The 14,608-nt window shown below is 34.2% G+C and overlaps 1 protein-coding gene across 2 annotated transcripts in view; it reads right to left on the bottom strand.

The window, feature by feature from the left end:
- Positions 1 to 732: 732 nt before the first annotated feature.
- The window catches only part of atp9b (ATPase phospholipid transporting 9B), a 116,453-nt gene continuing 102,577 nt past the window's right edge, over positions 733 to 14,608 (bottom strand). The window contains exons 27-30 of one of the 2 annotated variants that reach the window (XM_056479613.1): positions 14,514 to 14,571; positions 6,933 to 7,136; positions 5,727 to 5,759; positions 733 to 3,327 (exon numbers count right to left, since the gene is read on the bottom strand). In XM_056479613.1, coding sequence (XP_056335588.1) covers positions 3,191 to 3,327; positions 5,727 to 5,759; positions 6,933 to 7,136; positions 14,514 to 14,571 — 432 coding nt within the window. In that variant the 3' untranslated portion in view covers positions 733 to 3,190. The remainder of the gene's footprint in view (positions 3,328 to 5,726; positions 5,760 to 6,932; positions 7,137 to 14,513; positions 14,572 to 14,608) is intronic. The other variant, XM_056479612.1, reaches the window with a different exon arrangement.

The following is a 14,608-nucleotide window of genomic DNA, read 5'->3' as shown; positions in this document are numbered from 1 at the left end:
CTTCCACTTATAGATTCTTTAGGCCACTGTACTCATTGGAACTTTCAGAGCAGCAGAAATTTTACTGTAACCTTCCCCAGCTTTGTGCCTCGAGACAATTCCTTTGACTTCATGCTTGCTTTGTGCTTTGACATGCATTGTCAACCCTGGGACCTTATATAGACAGGTGTATGCCTTTTCAAATCATGTCCAATCAGCTGAATTTACCACAGGTGAACTCCAATTAAGCTGCTCAAACATCTCAAGAATGATCAGTGGATACAGAACGTACCTGAGCTCAATTTAGAGCTTCATGACAAAGGCTGTGAATACTTCTGTACTTGTAATTTTTCTGTTTTTTATTTTCAATAAATTTGCAACAATTTAAAAAAAAAACTTTTTTTACATTGTCATTATGGAGTATTGTGTGTAGGATTGAGGAAACAAATGAATTTAATTCATTTTCAAATAAGGCTGTAACAAAAAAATGTGTGTCAAAAGTGAAGCGCTATGAATACTTTCTGGATGCACTGTATCCTCCTCTTTTTGTTACTTTCTCCAGTTTCTTCTTTTGGCATTTTAAGCAATACTTACAACCCGGTAACGACTGACTAGCACCAATTGCCAATACTTGTAATCTCGCCCCTGCTACATACCATGGTAATTTTATGCTGAGCTAATTTTACATACAAATTATGTTTATCCCTAAACTCCAATGTAGTTAATACGAAGAAAGACCAACGACCAGACCACTTGGAAACATATTGCTTTTTAATCAGACATTTATATCATTCAAATTGAACATTATACTTCCGAAACTTGATCGTGCTGATGACATTGAGAGTACACTCACGAAAGCAGCGGCCGCAGTATCAACACCACAGAAACGTCACAGTTTCAATCAGACATCAGTCAATATAAAAAGCCAGATAAACACTCAAAATAATAAATAAGCTATTGTTGTTAGGTTTTATATACAGCAGAAGAAATCGGTTAGTGGTTTTCCTGAGTATAGCAGAACTCAACGTCTTCAAAATACAAGGGAAATCCACCACGGCAAAGAAAGGAATTGTGTTCGGCGTGCAGTTGTGCTTGGTATTGTCTAATTCAGTATTGTAAACGCGCACTCACACACTCAGTATAGAAAATAACGTGAATGATAAAACTCATTCCTCATACCAGCTGACGTGTTCTACAAAGATAAGGCAAGACGATCTTACACATTACTACGTCAGCAGGGGAAAAAAGCAAATGTCCTCCAAAAAAATGTACGAAATTCCAAAATGAACGGCTGATTGCGAGACGTCATATATAAAAGGTATCCGCGGAAGTGCCATAAGTCAATTTCAGAAATGTGAAGCAGCTTTGAACGTCCTAAAACCGCAGGTCATTCATTTTAAACACTGCTATACATTCAGTCTTGTTTCAATGTCATGGCGTTACAATCATTAACGAACGTCAATCACGCATCAATCAAGTTCGATTCGTCAATAATTCTCGTGTCAAGGTCACACAATGTCACTTAGGATGTCAAATCGAGAGGATTGTTCCCAGAACAAATAATTCCCGCTGTAAGAACACGCGCTGGGCTCTGGTTTACATTTACACAGTTTTGCTGCAGGATCGTATGGCAGCAGCAGCAGCAGCCACAGCACAACAGGAAACCAGAGCTGCTCAAATTCAGCTTCAGTACACACTTACACTCCAATCACAACCACAGGCGTTAATCAAGCCCCGCCCTCCCACATCTCATTAATAATACAGTTAATAAAGCAGAATGCGCCAGAATGAGAAGGAAAAAGTGCTGATGGGAATGATAACACTTAGAACACTATCGATCAATGAACTGTTCATTATAGATGAATTTAGGAACATCGTTATACACAAAGAAAATTATTAAAAATCCTAAATCTATTCAATAAAAAACTTAATGCTGATTTCACTTTCATATACATCTAGGGTAAGTAAAAAGTGACAAATCTGGGCCCTTTCATTCCAGTGTGGTGCCCTAAACAACTTTTTGGTTCCTTTTCTCTCTTCTTTTTGCCCTCTCGCATTTGTGCTTCAATCTTTTCAAGTATTAAATACTACTCAGTGTTATATCCTACCACTGCCTTATGTGCAGAAATATGAACAGCACAGAAATGCTCATATTAATCCATAGTGACACAGTCTATAAATACATACATATCGCATAATAAGCACTTTTAGACATTCATAGCTCGCTCTCATTATTTACTCAACCTCATGTCATTCCAAACCTGAAATTTGTTCACATTTAGAACACAATTTATAATATATTACAAATATTTATGTCTGCCCATTAAGAGTCTATAGACCCAACTCTGATGCTTGTTAAGATATCCAAAATGAATCAATACGAATCATGAATTTTAATTAGTCTCTGAAGAGACATCAACACTGTATAATTTATATTTTATAATAGGCTTTTATTCGTATATAAATATTAATCCGTGAACAATTTTTATAGCATTCAAATTTGTTCAGAGAAGCTCAAGAATGCTTGCTTGACGTGTGGGAACCAACAGTTTGATTTTATTCTCGCATGTCTATTGGCACTTTTGGCCTTTCATAAGAACCAATGAGGTTTGTTCTTGTGCATTAATAGCTTCTTTTTATGTTCACTGATGAATCAAAGACAGAATTAAACCTGTTCATCACATTAAGTGATTGTGTCTTCAAAAGACTTGGATTATAACACCATTTTTCATTTTCACTTAATGAATATTTTAGTTTTGAAATTGTGTTTTAATCGAGTGGCAGAATCATTCAAATTTTATTAAAGAAAATCTTCAATGGTGTCTCAAAGTCTTCCTTCAGTCTTATGAGTCTGGAACTATGTAACTGTTCAATTATGAAAATTTTATTTTGAGGCCAACTAACGTTTTAAAGGGACAGATCATGGAAAGAAACGTAATTTTGTCATCACTTTATTGTCATTTAAACTAGGATTTTTCTTCAAAACATCATAAAAGCAGATGGTATTGACGGTAAAGGAGCAGCAGGAACAAAAAGCTTATGTTCTCCTTTTGTGTTCCACAAATGCTATGGAACAACATGAGGCGGAGTAATTTATGTTTTCACATCTGGTTGAACTATCATTCAACATTAATAAAATGTTCAATATGTTCGCAATAGCACGTGCTTTTTAATATGTCTGAATGCCTGTTAACACGGGTCCATATAAAGCTCAGGAGGAGAGTTTGGAATAACTGGGTGGTGAGAACTTCCGCTTTAGGTATTTGATGATGTAGAGTGGCAGACAGCTGACCAGCGTGATGACACACACCTTCCATAAGAACACCCGTGTGGTGATAAACGAAAGATCTGAAAATAAAAAAAAGAGGAAGAAAATAAAACCTCAAAGACTGTTTTTATGTTCAGTTGACTTATTGGTAAGCCCCTACCATCGAAACACATACAGTATGAGCTAATGGCAGTTGAGTATCAGTTGCATAGGGATCTGAACTCGGACATCTCTCAGTGCCATAGAGAAACATTGGAAGATCCAAAGATCTCATTGGTTTGACAGTGTTTACACCAGCAATAATAGTAAAATGTTGCACCACTGATATAGGTATTCTGAGAAGATGGCCAATGGAAATAATTCTATTCCATCTAATAAGACCAAACAAGACAACTTAACATGCAGAAGATCAACAAAGTTGTATAAATTCTGCTAACATCACCTAAAGTTATTTAATCACAATTGTTATGTGGTAACAGTCAATGCAAAGGATAAGTTAGGTAGCATTATTATTATCCAGCCTGCGATTCTCTTTATTACACCGGTTTAATGTTAGTTAATTTAATAATCTGAACCACATGTAAAGTACACGAACAGCACTGATCCTGTATGTTGAACATAAAGATAGAAACATGAGGTTTCTTCTTTTAGAGATCTGTAAACCATCACTTTCAAATGAATCATATTATTATCCATCACTTTCTTTCTCAAATCTTTCATATTTGCTTCTATGTCATATTTAAGTCCAACTTGAATTATTGCGAAACATCTTGGGTTTTTTCACGGGTTGAAAGTCGATTTCAAAAAGAATCGATTCCTTGATTTTGAGGCGTTTGAACAAAAAGTCAATTCCAAAGTTTAGAACTGATTCTACAATGTGTCAGAAATATCTTGGGTTTCCACTAGGGTTTGGGAGTCGATTGCAAAAAGAATTGGTTCCATCATTTTGAGGTGTTGAGAATTAAGAGTTGATTTAAAAATTTAGAATTGATTCCAAATATATATAAAAATATCTTGGGTTTTTTTCTCAGGTTGAAATTTGATTCCAAAAAGAATCGATTCCTTGATTTTGAGGCATTTGAATGAAGAGTTGATTCCAAAGTTTGTAATTGATTCTAAAATGTATCAGAAACATCTTGGGTTTTCACTAGGGCTTGGGAGTCGATTCCAAAAAGAATCGAGTCCTTGATTTTGAGGCATTTGAATCAAGACTTGATTCCAAAGTTTAGAATTGATTCAAAAAATATATGAGATACATCTTGGGGTTTTAATAGGGCTTGGGAGTTGATTCCAAAAATAATCAATTTCTTGATTTTGAGGCATTTAAATAAAGAGTCAATTCCAAAGTTTAGATTGGATTATAAAATGTATCAGAGACATCTTGTGTTTCCACTAGGACTTAGGAGTCGATTCCACAAAGAATCCATTCCTTGATTTTGAGGCGTTTAAATTAAGAGTCGATTCCAAAGTTTAGAATTGATTCCAAAATGTGTCAAAAATATTTTGGGTGTTCACTAGGGCTAGGGATTTGATTACAAAAAGAATCAATTCCTTGACTTTGAGCTGTTTGAATAAAGAGTTGATTCCAAAATTTAGAATTGATTCTAAAATGCATCAGAAACATCTTGGATTTTCACTGGGGCTTGGGAGTCGATTCCAAAAAAAATCGATTCATTGATTTTGAGCATTTGAGTTTAAAAGATCTAATTAATTTACTCTCTCTTGCTAATAATGATCATATACATTTCCCACAAATTGAGTTTGTTAGCTTCGACGAATCAAATCAAATAACCATATCCGTGATTAATTTATACCATTGCGTACCTATTTTCTACTATTTATGGTATGTCATGCTGCAACATCCAAACATAAGACAAATTAGACATTTACTGCATTTATTACATTCATTCATCATTTTATTTTAGTTAATGGTGTTTTTATGCTTTCATTTATTTACCTAATGCAAACATAGACGTTGATACACAAATAGTGCTTATTGTACATGCATGCTTTAGCATTACATGATGAAACTGAATTATAATTACAACAGAAGGTTTTAAGCTTCACTCCATTCTCAGTATTGCCAAAATAGGAATCAGAATCAAAAATTTTGGAAATCAAACAAAACTTGAACAGTTTTCACATGTAAAGAGGTCATTGTTAGACAGTTAGCAGCTCTGATTGTCTGAGTTAGCAAAAGTAATTACAGTAAGTGAGCAGGGCTTACCAATAGGGTAACTGTTTTCCACACATTATAAAAAGAAAGTAATGTCAAGCTGTGGGTGAAGTGGATGAGATGCAACACACCAATGGTATGTTATAAAAAAACAAGTGATCACTGGGTTTTGGCACATTTGAATGGTTTGTTCTCATCCACATGAGAGTCAACCCCCGAGGGAGGAGAACGGACATGTTTGTGGAGGCAGGAAATGGTAGCTGGTGAAATAACAGAGAGAACAGTGGGGAAAGACAAACCTACCCAGGAAAGCTCCTAAGGTCACGCGACCAATGCCTGAGGCACAGTCACAACACAGAGGTGGAGAAAAAAAGAACAAGCAGAAGCTTAGAAGTTGAGGCTACAGTGCTCTGATCTGTACTAATATGAGGGTTTGGTTAGAACACTGAAACCAGAGCCTACAGGACATTTATTACAGAGGAAGGTTTTGTTTGTTTGACTTTTTACTTAACCTTGAGGAGAAATTTGGAAAAACAGTGACAAAGAGTGAATTATTAAAGGTGAAGTGTGAAAAAAATTACAGACAGACAGACAGATAGATAGATAGATAGATAGATAGATAGATAGATAGATAGATAGATAGATAGATAGATAGATAGATAGATAGATAGATAGATAGATAGATAGATAGATAGATTTAAATAAATAAAAAACAGCCAATTTTAAAGGTAGATAAATTAGCAAAAATTAATAAGGAAAAAAACAGAAAACTAAACTAAAATTTAAGCGATAAAACAACCCCAAAAAATAATTAATTTAAAATAAAAGGGTAGATAAATAAGTAAATAAAGCAAAATTATTAAGGTAATGACTATCTAAATAAATAACTAAAATAAAAACACATATGTAAATCAATAAAACAGAAATACTGAATGATAAATAAATGCTAAAAATAAATAAAAATAATTTATAAATATAAAAGCAATAAATAAATGCTAAAAATAATAAATAGTTAGAATGGTTATCAAATAGTGCTGGGCAAAGATTAATCACGTTTAATCACATCCAAAAATCAAGTTATTTCTGACATAATGTACACACACATATATATATATATATATATATATATATATATATATATATATATATATATATATATATATATATATATATATATATATATATATATATATATATATATATATATATAACAGAATAAATCACTGAAATCAAATAATATGTTGGATTTACTAAAACTCTTTAAGGTAGGTGGTTGCAAACAATTTAAATTGGCTGCATTTAAACAAACAAATTAAATTGAGTATTGTTCAACTTAATTTGTTTGTATAACTTCAGCTCATATCAATTGTTTGCAACCACTTACCTTAAAAAATGTAGTAAATCCAATGATTCTGTTTTTTTTAGTGTAGATAAATAAGCAAATAATATTGAAACAAATATAAATCTTCACAAAACTAAAATGAAGTCAAATGTGTTGTCAGTTCTTACCAAAGTATCCATTGAGGAAGGAGAGGGAGGCGAGGTAGCAGGCCAGACTGATGAGCTGAGCGACGACCATGAGCCAGTGCCACGTACGGATGGTCAGCGCCACCATCAGGAGCTCAGTGAGGATCAGAGCCGTGAAGGAGATCGCCACCACATGAACAAACTCCTGATCAAACAGCACCAGCGCTCCGTACATCAGGATGCCCCCTGGTGGACGCACAGAGGACGTGTTTGAGACAGGCTAAACAAGGACTGAGATAAAGCTGTCAGTTTAGCATTGAGAAGAGAACAAAACACGAGCATCAAACCTGGACGGTAAAATGCTTGAGTATGTGATAGCACTTGATTAAAGATTGTACTTTATTAATGTACTTGCGTATTTTTAAGGGAATTGTATTTTATTCACTGTAAGTTGATGACTAGTACTTTTAATTGAACACGTTTATGAAACAAAAAATACTGTATTTTTTATTCCTTACAGTTTGTAAATTATATAGTACTAGTTACAGTCTAGGTTATCCCTGTTTGAGTTTCTTTAGTCTTAAAAAAATACAGTAATTTGAAGAATGAAAAAAATAATAATTATTGAAGAATGCTAGTCGCTGGGACCCATTGACTTCCACAGAATGAGCTGTTTGGTAAACAAAGTAAGTCTCTTATATAATATATCTACTAAATGACAGAAAATATTACATTACAAACTGTATTGTTAGGGTCTCTGCAGGTTTCATTAAGTCAGATTTAACACATTTTAAGATTATTTATCTTTTAACGGAAAATGAAAGATTTTTAATTTCCTCGACAAAAATGGCAATCAAATGTAGTTATTTCTTAGTCACATATTTTAAATAGTGTCAAAACAAGCAAACTCATTTAATTCTGTTTCATAGTTTTAGTAGGACTAATCAAGGAATCAATTATTCGATTTCATAATTAAATATTAAAGTATAACATTAATTAAAACAAGGTTGTGCATTAATAAGACGTGGTTGTGAAAGTGAATTAGTAATTCGAATTATGTTCAGAGCTCCGCAGTTAAAAATAGGCTAACAGTCAGTTAAACTACAGTATAAGATAACACACACAGCTGCCTAAATAAATAGGCTATACAATACACAGTTGATCACTTAGGCCTATTAAAATATTATTAAAAAAACTGCACTGAAAGAAAAAAGCACACGAAAAATATTTAATTTTATTTTATCGAAGTGCTTCAATTTTAGAGTTATTTAAGATTTTTTAGTTACAAATTTTTTTTTAGTTAGCCTACTAGAGAAATGTTATGTCGGTGTGGGATCTGAGTTTATTGGTTTACTGGCGAGCGTGAGTGAAATGTTAACTTAACGCTTGCTTTGGGCGGTTAGCGACTGAGTGTAGCGCACGACCATGGAGCAGAATGCTTAGCTGAGCACCTCACTGCTCAGCTCAGCTCACATGCTCTGGCTGCTAGAGAATATCAGTTCAGTCTGTTCACTATGTTACATAACTGCCCCCTGCTGGTGATGTCTTACTTGTGTTAGATCATGTGTTTGACCATGTACTGCAGTACCGTGTGCAATATTGTTCATTCACTTCCCCTTTCTCAGTAGCCACATTATAACACAACAATAACGTTTCTTTTAAAAAAAACTGTCAAGTTTAAAAAAGTATAATAAATGACACTACCTGACAAAAGTCTTGTTGCCTATCCAAGTTTTAGGAACAGCAAATAATAACTTGACTTCTAGTTGATCATTTGGTATCAGAAGTGGCTTATATGAAAAGCAAAGGCCTCTAGATTACGCTTATTTTACCAAAATAAAACATGATCATGCATTGATTTTTAATGATTTAATTAGGACAGTAAGGTCTGACTTTGCTCAGACAAAAGTCTTGTAACAGAAATAATGTACAGTATTTCAGTAGAAAATAAAGTCATGGTGCAGTGGAAAAAATAATTAATATTGTGTATGACTCCCATGAACTTGGAGGACTTCATCCATACATCTCTGCAATGACTCAAATAACTCAATAATAAAGTCATCTGGAATGGCAAAGAAAGGATTCTTGTAGGACTCCCAGAGTTCATCAAGATTTTTTGGATTCATCTTCACTGCCTCCTCCAGCTTACACCAGACATGGTCAATGATGTTCATGTCTGGTGACTGGGCTGGCCAATCCTGGAGCACCTTGACCTTCTTTGCTTTCAGGAACTTTCATACGGAGGCTGAAGTATGAGAAGGAGCGCTATCCTGCTGAAGAATTTGCCCTCTCCTGTGGTTTGTAATGTAACGGGCAGCACAAATGTCTTGATACCTTAGGCTGTTGATGTTGCCATCCAATTTGCAGATCTCTCGCACGCCTCCATACTGAACGTAACCCCAAACTATGATTTTTCCTACCCCAAACTTGACTGATTTCTATGAGAATCTTGGGTTCATGCTAGTTCCAATAGGTCTTCTTCAGTTTTTGTGATGCAGTTTAACAGATGATTCATCTGAAAAATCTATCTTCTGCCACTTTTCAAATGATCACCTAGAAGTCAAGTTATTATTTGTTGCTCTTAAATATTATTTAATGTCATCATGGCAAAGATAAAATAAATCAGTTATTAGAGATGAGTTATTAACACTATTATGTTTAGAAATGTGTTGAAAAAAATCTTTCCATTAAACAGAGATTGGGGGGAAATAAAACAGGGGGGCTAATTATTCAGAAGGGCTAATAATTCTGACTTCAATTGTATATGTGTGCAATAAATATATGGAGAACTTTGAAACAAATGTTACTGTAATTAAACCATACAAGTAAATGGAGTAAAAAATTAAACTTATGTTAAAAGTTCTATTGAGATGGATGATTTGATGGATGTCGGTCTGATTGGGTTATCACCTCTCCAGTAAGCACTCATATCTACAAACTACTTACTTTTTAACATCGCTCAAAATAAACCAACATATAATAAGTTATTCAATTATTAAAACAGCACACTGAGATGAGATTTGAGAACCGGTGAACTGACAATACTGCACATGCGTGATTCAGCCGATGGTGAACCGAACACAAACAGCCTGCTGTGACTGAATTAAACTCGAACAACTGCAACGCGGGTAAACGGAGGGCTTAAATGAGAGGATGTTCATTTCATAACAGAAAGTCGTAATTGAATTTAAATAAGTGAATCATGCTTCAGTTGGGCTGCAAAAACGGTATTGTAAGAAACTTCTCAGATCACGGTGATTTTTTTAACTGACTGAAATTATGATTGCTGACTACATTTTTGGTATGTTGAGTCCTAACATGGGAAAATTGTCACAAAAGATCCGGTTCACGTTAAAGATCCGAACTTCCCTTCACTACTGTGTATCTAACCTCAGCCTTGTACAGTGTATCTGGAAAGTATTTATAGCGCTTCAGTTTTTCCAAATTTTTTTAATGTTACAGCCTTATTCCAAAATGGATAAAATTCATATATTTTACATCAAAAAGATTTTTTGAAATAGTTGCAAATGTATTACAAATAAAAACCTGATAAATCACATGTACATAAGTATTTACAGCCTTTTCCATAAAGCTCTAAATTGAGCTCAGGTACATTCTGTATCCACTGATGATTCTTGAGATGTTTCAGCAGCTTAATTGGAGTTAACCTGTGGTAAATTCAGTTGATTGGACATGATCTGAAAAGGCATACACCTGTCTATATAAGTTCCCAGGGTTGACAGTGCATGTCAAAGCACAAACCAAGCATGAAGTCAAAGGAATTGTCTGTAGACCTCCGAGACAAGATTGTTTCGAGGCACAATGCTGAGGAAGGTTACAGAAACAATTCTGCTGCTCTGAAAGTTCCAATGAGCACAGTGGCCTCCATCATCCATAACTGGAAGATGTTTGGAACCACCAGGACTCTTCCAAGAGTTGGCCAACCATCTAAGCTGAGTGATCAGGGGAGAAGGGCCTTAGTCACATAGGTGATCAATAACCCAATAGTCGCTCTGTCTGAGCTCCAACGTTCTTCTGTGGAGAGAGGAGAACCTTACAGAAGAACAACCATCTGTGCAGCAATTCACCAATCAGGCCTGTATGGTAGAGTGGCCAGACGGAAGCTACTCCCCATCTGGAATTTGCCAAAAGGCATCTGAAGGACTCTCAGACCAAAAGAAACAAAATTCTATAATCTGATGAGACTAAAAATCTGGCACCACTCATCACCAGGCTAATACCATACCTACAGTAAGTGAAACATGGTGGTGGGGATGTTTTTCCGCAGCAGGAACTGGAAGACAACTCAGGATAGAGGGAAAGATGAATGCAGCAATTTACAGAGACATCCTGGATGAAAACCTGCTTCAGAGTGTTCTTCACCTCAGACTGGGGCAACGGTTCATCTTCCAGCAGGACAATGACACTAAGCACACCACCAAAATATAAATGGAGTGGCTTTACAACAACTCCGTGAATGTCCTTGAGTGGCCCAGCCAGAGGCCAGACCTAAATCCTCTTGAACATCTCTGGAGAGATCTGAAAACGGCTGTAAGCCATCACTTCCCATCCGACCTGATAGAGCTTGAGAGGTACTGCAAAGAGGACTGGGCAAAAATTCCCAAAGATAGGTGTGCCAAGCTTGTGGCATCATATTCAAAAAGATTTGAGGCTGTAATTGCTGCCAAAAGTGCATCAACAAAGTATTGAGCAAAGGCTGTGAATATTTATGCACATGTGATTTTTCAGTTTTTTTTATTTTTAATAAATTTGCAACAATTTAAAAAAATCTTTTTCACATTGTCATTATGGGGTATTGTGTGTAGAATTTTGAGGAAATAAATGAATTTAATCTATTTTGGAATAAGGCTGTAACATAAACAAATGTGGAAAAAGTGCTGTGAAGCACTATGAATACTTTCCGGATGCACTGTATTTTTACTTATATCTGCTATCTTGCGAGTTGTATTTGAATTTGAGGATGGGTAGATGATAGTGTTCATGTGTCTTCTTAATACATGTTTAAAAAAAATCTAATTTCATTGAAAAGAATCTTGCACCTAACAAATATCCTTATTTGGAAAAAAACTAAAACTAATACTGAAATTAATAAACACTAAACTTAAACTAAACAATTTCAAATTATAAAAACTAATAAAAACTAGTAAATCTACCACTAAAAGCTAATTAAAACTAACTGAATTTGAAAAATAAATAAATAAATAAATTATGGAAAATCCAAAACTATTATAACCTTGATTCATATAAACATTAGAATATTATTCAGAAATATTACTGAACTTAATAAGTGTATATTTACAGTACTCACATTTGCATAAGTAAATAAATAGACTCAATAATAGGCTAAAAAAAATCTGCGTCCATCACTCAGTCTGGGACCTGATTCACAGATGAGTGCGTGGAGCCCTGACCTCCGCTCACGAGACTCTACGCTCGCTCGGCTCCTCAGCCTACTGTAACCATCTCTGCTTTCATTTTAATCATAAACGCCAGCGCAATCCAGCCTAATGGCCTCTAACTGATCACATAATTGCCTCTCTTCATACAGCGAACATTCCTCAGGGTTACTCTCTGGACTAAATGAAATCTTCGCTCATATTTCCCTGTTGTTCTTGTCTCTCTGTATTAAGGTTTAATTAAAAAGCAGGAGCTGTCAGACAGGGACACTGATCTCTCTTGCTGGCCGCACGGATCGATTTACAGTGCGGATAAGGCAGGCGTGTGTGCGTGAGAGCTGGCGACGGGCCGAAAATCACATTCATGAAAAGAGCTGCGCTGAATTCACTGGAGACATGTTACATTGGGTTTGAGTGTTTATTTCTGTGATGAAACGTTTGCGGATTAATTTGTGGAGGATGACTGCTGGTGTCTGTTTATGGTTTGTTTGTAGATGGCATCTTATCTTGAGAAAGGACTGCCAATTTTTTATGTTTACATTTTCCTAGTGTTTGTTCAGTATAGTTTGCTTTTGTGTCAATTCTTGTGGGGTTCCAGATTAAATCTCACCAAAAAAAAAAAAAAAGGTTTCCAGACTAAAAAACAAAACAAAAAATAACAACAAAAAATCATTACTATTTCAATATACTAGATGCAAAGCAAATTCTGATATCCAAACAAATATGCCAACATAATTCTAACATAATTTAATTTTTTTTTCTGCAGTTCTCAAAAGCAGAAAACAGGAAAGGTATTTGCTTAACACATCACACTTGATAAAAAAATGCCAAAATACTAAAATGTTTGAACTTAAATTACTTAATTATTTGCTTAATTATTTATTCATTTAATTCTATATTTATTTATTTGCTTGTTTGTTTGCATGAAATAAATGGTTGACATTTTTCTACCAAGTGCAAAATAGATTTTTAAAAGAAATGAGGGTGAAATTCACACATTTTAATAAATAAATAAATAAATAAATAAATAAATAAATAAATAAATAAATAAATAAATAAATAAATAAATAAACAAATAAATAAATAAATAAATAAATAAAACAAACCTATACTTTTTATATTATTAGGTTACCTATTCATTTGACTTAATTATGTACATTGAACTGCACTAAATGTCAATTGAGATCTAAACTGAACTTAAAAAAAAATACACAAATTATTTTTATTATTTTTTAAAATTGACAATAATAATACACTCTTGTTATTAAAAGGTTGTGTATCACATGCATCAACTACCTCACACAAAAATTTGTAATAAAAGTCAAAAGTTTTTCTTGATATGCTGCATCCTTGTTATAATAATAATAATAATAATAATAATAATAATAATAATAATAATAATAACAGGCGATGTGGTGGCGCAGTGGGTAGCGCTGTCGCCTTACTGCAAGAAGGTTGCTGGTTCGAGCTTTGGCTGGGTCAGTTAGCATTTCCATGTGGCGTTTGCATGATATCCCCGTGTTCGCGTGGGTTTCCTCTAGGTGCTCTGGTTTCCCCCACATGTCCACAAAGAAATGTGGTATAGGTGAATTAGGTAAGCTAAAATTGTCCATAGTGTATGTGTGTGAATGAGTGTGCATGGATGTTTCCCGGTGATTGGTTGCGGCTGGAAGTGCATCCGCTGTGTAAAACATATGCTGGATAAGTTGGCGGTTCATTTTGCTGTGGCAACCCCAGAATAATAACGGGAAACGAAAATGAATGAATGAATAATAGTAATAATAATAATAATAATAATAATAATAATAATAATAATAATAATAATAATAATAATAATAATAATAATAAGTAGTAAAACAATCTAGTTTTATTAAAATAACCTAAATTAGTTGAATGCAATATACTGCAATATCCTGAGGAGAAAAAGGGGTCAAATCATTAATTAATCAGTAATTATGATTATGCAATTTTCTAAACTTTTATTTATTGTTTATATTTATATGTCTTTTTATTTTTAAACCTATTTAAACGTTTTAAACTGAATTTAAGGGAATAAGTGAATTTATGAATTAATAAGTTCATTCCACTGACGGAAAGGTATAATGCAATACAACAATCAAATCAAATCAAATCAAATCAACAAAAGTTGTTGGGAGAGTTACTGTGAGTTTATCATTCAAAAAAGTAATACTGTTCATCCATTTACCTTGATATATACTTATCAAAACCCAAATCAGGAAGGTCTTAAAGGACAGGGAGCGACCCTAGTGGAGGAAAACCAAAGTCAGCTTCACAGTCATG

The sequence above is a fragment of the Danio aesculapii genome, chromosome 19 (assembly GCF_903798145.1).
Source record: "Danio aesculapii chromosome 19, fDanAes4.1, whole genome shotgun sequence".
NCBI lineage: Eukaryota > Metazoa > Chordata > Actinopteri > Cypriniformes > Danionidae > Danio > Danio aesculapii.
The sequence above is the reverse complement of the archived record's forward strand: the minus strand, read 5'-3'. Positions and strand labels throughout refer to the sequence as shown.